The sequence below is a fragment of the Astatotilapia calliptera genome, chromosome 11 (genome assembly GCF_900246225.1).
Source record: "Astatotilapia calliptera chromosome 11, fAstCal1.2, whole genome shotgun sequence".
Lineage (NCBI taxonomy): Eukaryota > Metazoa > Chordata > Actinopteri > Cichliformes > Cichlidae > Astatotilapia > Astatotilapia calliptera.
The window spans coordinates 2739831-2745802 of NC_039312.1; the positions used below are offsets into that span (position 1 = coordinate 2739831).

At 45.2% G+C, this 5972-nt stretch overlaps 1 protein-coding gene across 2 annotated transcripts; it reads left to right on the plus strand.

Annotated features, from left to right (window-relative positions):
• The first annotated feature begins 496 nt into the window (after positions 1-496).
• LOC113032827 (uncharacterized) lies at positions 497-4111 on the plus strand. Of its 2 annotated transcripts, XR_003273938.1 has the most exons (3): positions 497-639; positions 712-3890; positions 3963-4111. XR_003273938.1 is itself a non-coding variant. In XM_026185969.1 (2 exons), exon 2 carries the CDS (start codon positions 896-898, stop codon positions 3623-3625), a length of 2730 nt encoding a protein of 909 aa, XP_026041754.1. In that variant the 5' UTR covers positions 497-639; positions 712-895; the 3' UTR covers positions 3626-3954. The 2 variants fall into 2 exon arrangements, 1 of the variants encoding a protein (XP_026041754.1); XM_026185969.1 differs by lacking the exon at positions 3963-4111 and having other exon boundaries at positions 712-3954.
• The last annotated feature ends 1861 nt before the right edge of the window (positions 4112-5972 follow it).

A 5972-nucleotide genomic window follows, 5' to 3' on the forward strand; every position in this document is an offset into this window, starting at 1 on the left:
GCCTACCGGCTTTACCACAACAAAGACCAATTCATAAATATTAGAGTGGAGCATTCACAACCTCCTTTTCACTCTTAACTTTCTCTTGGTTTTCTAGAGAACTACAAAGTTAGCAGCTGGGCAGAGAGTTTGCAAAACCCCGAAAGCCTCTGTGTAAAAAAAAAAGGACTGACATTTCAATGAGATTCAGTCTGCATAAATTTAGCATTTGTTTACAAGCAGCTGGTCTGTGTGTCTATAAAAAAAGGCTGCATAGATTTCCAAGGCATGCAAAAGAGGAGTTACAAAAGGCTATACATTTAGACAACGAAGCTTGCAGAGGGAGGAAAATTATATCAATTTACAATACAAGAAAGTTGAATCAAATCACAATAAGAGACAAAAGCAAATACGTCAATTTAGACACTATGCTAAAAATGTAATTTTCATTTAGCTCAGTTAGATTTGGTCCAAGGGGCTGTGTTGTAAAGGCTCACCTTTCAGCACATTCACTTCACCAGATGCACCTTGTTTCTTTTCCTCACCTTTGATTGGGTGTGGTGCTTGGCCTTAATCGCACTCACCTGTCACTCGTTATATAAGGACTGCACTCACCTACCCCTCACTCTTTCTTCACTCCCACATGGGGCGGCAGCTGAGGTGAGTTTCTCTTTGAGTCTCCTGAGTTCATGTATCATTTGAGTTACTTAAATCATACTTTGTCCTTTTTAGAGAGAGCAGTCCATGTGTGTCTTTCTTTCCTTTATCCGTTATACAATAAAACAACAAAACCTGCAAATGATTGATGACTGCTTATTTTCATTCTAATCGGATGAGCCCATGATGACGACTACTGAAACCCTGAACCTTCCTTCCTCCAAAATATGGTCCTCCGAGCCGGAGTAGCGTCAGCGTCATGGATTCACAGCAGCCATTGACCGAAGATTTGAGACGTTCCGGTCGTGATAGTCGACCTCCGGCCCACCTGCAGCAGTATGACGTTCAGTATCCTGGAAGTAGAAGTGCTCGATGTGATACAGAGAGTCAAACAGAATGCCAGCATAGTGACACAGACACACATGGGCTGCAGGATCCTGATGGAGAGTCAGAAAGACAACCAGAGACATCGCCTGCTCCTTTACCCACCAATCAAGATGAGGTGATGAGGGAACTCCTGATGACAATGAGGGAGATTAGGCAAATCATGATTCAGTTATCTCCTCCCCATTCTCGCAGTTCCTCCAGATCTTCAATTCACATTGTCTCTGATGAAAGCAAATCCTCTGTTTGCGGTTTACAAGCCATTCCCCAAACACATCAGCAACATGAGCAGTTCCCAGTGATTGATCCAGCAACATGTCAATCACCCTCTCAGCCCCCCCAGGTTAGCCGTCACTCTGGTGCAGTTCTGGCTGCTAGCCCTCCTTTCCCTAATTCAACAATATTAGATGCTGCAGTTCCTTCAAGTGGTTTGCCTAGACCAGTTTTTCCTACACCAGATGAGACTCCTTTTAATTTCCTGGCCACGCCACTGCAAGGTCCCCACCAGATTTCATGTGTTCAACCTGCTGTTCCTCTAGATGAAGACCCCGCTCAATCTCTCGTTTGCATTCCAGAACCAAGGCAGCACCCTCCTTTAAAGCAGCAACCAGCTACATCTGATGGTTTGCATGCACAAAAACCTTCGGTACCCATTACTGCTAGTTCTAGTCACCCTGTTAGCACTAGAACACATGTGTATAAACTTGAGGGTCCTTCTTTCCCAGACCTTACCAGAGAAGATGAAATCCAGTATAGGCTGTTACGAATGGCCCTTACTAACCTGCTTGACCCTCATGAGACAGAGCATTTCAAATATCATGTCCTTCTTGATCACCTGAAAGTAGACCAAGCTAAACGGTTAGCTATTTCCTTTTCCTATGCTCCTGACCCATACACTCAAGCCATCAAAGCTCTTGATGAGCGTTATGGGCAACCAAGACAGCTAGCATTGAAAGAGCTACGGAATATACTGGAGCTTCCTCCTATCAGAGCAGGTGATGGTCGGACTCTGGACAACTTTGCTCTTCGTGTGCAAGCTTTAGTTGGCTTGCTTACCACTATGGGTGATCAAGGACAGACAGAACTAAATTGTGGCTCCCATGTCGATCGCCTACTTGAAAAGTTGCCCGCAGAGCATTCCAGTCGCTTCAAACGGCACATTTACAGGGAACAAGGAGATATGATGTATGACTTACCTTTGTTCTCATCCTGGTTGCAAATGGAATGCAAGTGTCAACCAAGAAAGGACAGTCCTGTTTCATCCTTTAACCAGCCACGACCTGCCCATAAGTACACCTCTCCACTCACAACAATATTACATGGAACAAATGCATCCGATCCTGTACAGGCAGCACAACCAATCATAATGACTAAGGCTAGATGTGCATATTGCTGCTCACCTGAACACCACATTAGCAAGTGCCCTGAGTTCATTAACAAGACAAAGGATGAGAAAATAAACTGGATAAAGAGAAACAAACGGTGCTGGCGTTGTGCTAGAACTCATCAGGCTGCGAAGTGTGATCTGAGGAAAGCATGTGCCACCTGCATGGAAAGACATCTACAGATCCTATGTGAGGTGAATCAGAGACCTAGAACTGAAACTAATCCTGTAGTGAGGACACTGTACTTTGATAGACCTAGCGATTGTCCTAGTGTACTATTAAAGGTTGTGAAAGTGCTCCTGCGTAATGGCAAAAGAACCCTGGAAACATATGCAATACTTGATGATGGCTCCCAACGTACCATGCTTCTGACATCTGCAGCTAAGCATCTCCACCTAACTGGGAAAGCTGAAAAATTATCACTCAGAACTGTCCATCAAGAAGTTGAAACCATTCAAGGTTCTTGTGTAAGTTTCCAGATTTCTCCCATCGCACATCCAGAGAAAACTTACACAATTAATAATGCCTTCGCTACAAGTCACTTAGCACTTTCAGACCACACCTACCCCGTATCCTCTCTTCAACGGCGATACAAGCATCTTCAAGGTATCCTATTAACCTTCATTAACAAAGCAGCTCCACTACTGCTCATAGGCTCTGATCATACCCACCTTATTACGCCTATTGCACCAGTTAGACATGGACCATTTGGATCTCCTGCAGCAGTCAAAACCCGCTTAGGATGGACACTCCAAGGTCCAATCACAGACTTCCAACCCCAGAGCAGTTCCACGCATGCCCAATGTTTGTTCACATCTTCCAGTTCAGGTTCAGGAGAACCACTCCAGCACATCCTTGTGTCCGCTGATGGCTCTGAATTCATTCAGCCACCTCATACTCTACCATCAGCAGTACCTATGTCGTCACCGGCAGTGCCACTATCACCAGTTCCACCGCCTGTGGCTGCCATTCCGCCAGTGGTCAGGGCGCTGCCTGCTCCTGCATCACTTGGTCCTGCCTCTGCCAAGCCCCGTACATTGCCCCCAGCACCTGCAAAACTGCCCAACGGTCTGCAGGTCTGGGCCTGCCGCTGCATCCCACGCGGTTGGCATTTGGACCTGCTTTGCCGCAACCGCTGGCTACATGGTCGGCCCCCTGAACTGTCTGGCCTGCATTGTCGACCTCTAGGTCGACCCCCTGAACCTATATTAGACCTGTAGCATGTCTGATTCCTCTGCCCCCGCTTCGTGAAAAAGAGCATCTTTAATCCTTTGAACATATTTCTCAGTAGAAATATGGGGGCGGCTGTTGTAAAGGCTCACCTTTCAGCACATTCACTTCACCAGATGCACCTTGTTTCTTTTCCTCACCTTTGATTGGGTGTGGTGCTTGGCCTTAATCGCACTCACCTGTCACTCGTTATATAAGGACTGCACTCACCTACCCCTCACTCTTTCTTCACTCCCACATGGGGCGGCAGCTGAGGTGAGTTTCTCTTTGAGTCTCCTGAGTTCATGTATCATTTGAGTTACTTAAATCATACTTTGTCCTTTTTAGAGAGAGCAGTCCATGTGTGTCTTTCTTTCCTTTATCCGTTATACAATAAAACAACAAAACCTGCAAATGATTGATGACTGCTTATTTTCATTCTAATCGGATGAGCCCATGATGACGACTACTGAAACCCTGAACCTTCCTTCCTCCAAAATAGGCTGACAAATTAATTGGAGATAAATTATCTAAATTTCAGGAGCAGGACCATGCCTCCAAACATGCCCCTCCCAGGTCTTATCTATATATGATCCCCTGGTTCTACAAGCTGTTCGTCCTCGTTCTGCCCCACACGCCCCTTTTTTCAAGGCCTTCCCCAAACCACGGCTCCATTATTAATTAAGCCATTCGCCTTTATCTACTAAAAATGCCCCAAACCTAAAATGAGGACGTGGGCCCAGCTAGTGAAATGCATGACAAACAAGTGTGAAAGTGCAATTCCTGTAATGGCCCACTGACTGATAAATGGTTCTTATAAATGAATTATTAAGGGTGTAGGAGACAAACTCTATTGCAGCACCCATTATCTGGACATCAGCGCACTGGAGGCTAGATTGACCTGAGACTGCTGGGGTGTGCCCTGGTCATGCCACTCATGAAAAGTAGAGCTCATACTGCTGCAATCCAAACATCAATGAAAAAAATTTCTAATACGGATCAGTATTTAAGGTTTTACTCTTGTCATCCACTGGAGCACAAAGTGGGCGTCATCAGGTCGCTACAACACAGAGCGAACACCATCCCCACAGACACAGCAGCCAGGGAGGCAGAAGAACAGCACATGAAGAAGGCCCTGAGTAAATGTGGTTATTCCAGCTGGACTTTTGTCAAAGCTGGGAAGGCTCCTAAAGAAAGCTCCAGCCGATCCAGGAGAGAAGAAGGACAACTGCTGCCTAAGCGAAACCTGTAGTGGCTTCTTTCCAAGCCACTACTCCGTTGTCTGTGTTTGTTCTTAATTCATGACACATCATAATGTGGCTGGTTTTAGTGATTTCCTTTGCAAGCGCTGCCATATATTACAGATTCCGCTTGTCCGGTTTCTATGTTGTCCAGCTTCAAACTGTGGTACGTCAGTACTCCTCTTTCCCCCTCCTGTCAATGCAGTGCTTTTCTGGAAACATTAAGGTGAAATGTTTGTGAGTAGTCAAGAGAAGAGAGAGATGCTGCTCGGGCAGGAGCTTGTTTCATGAGAATGAAGGCTGCTTCTCCCTCTTGGGTCTTGCCATCCTTCCTCATACACCTTATCAGGAGTCAGAAAATATACCAGCGTGACAGTGCAGGACTTCCTCTGTGGCCTTATAAGGGTTTAAAGTCTTTAGCCATAGCTTGCATATAGGCGAACTGGACATGCGGGATCTCTGGTCCTCTTGGGAGAAGTCTTAACCAGTAGACTCTGGTCTTGGGGATGTGGGTCAGAGACCATAAAGAGTACCGTAGATCCCAGACATGGACATGCTTGTGGTTGTTGTGTCGTGGTGATTGTTAGACCTTCTGGAGTGCAGTATATTGTTATGTCAAATTTTCTCAGAGGATTAACAGGACTGCTGAGGCAAAGAGGAACTGATGGTACATTATTTGGTTGTCATATGGCACTGCTAATGGCACAGTAAAAGACTGATTGCGTGGTTTCCCTGAAACGGCAATGACATCAAGGTGATGCAAGAGTATGTTGGTCCAGTATCAACCAAAAAGTGATGAGTTTTGCCTTGTGTTACACCTTCTCATTGGCAGGAGGGAGTAACACAAGAACTCCATTAAGTTGGTACAAGTGTTGTAGCAGATAAGATTTTTAATAGGTAATAAAAAAAACAAAAAACAAAAACCCCAATGTCTCAAAGCCATACAGCAATGTATGGGAGAAAGGAACTGTTATGTTGTGCCAAAGAAAAACACTAAAAAGCCAGAAGCCAGTAAAGCTCAGCCAGAACTTGGCTAAGGTTTACTCTAAGAGAAAAAAAAAGAAAAAAAAAACTCATCCTCCACACACAAAATAAGCTCAAACATTATATGGGTGGC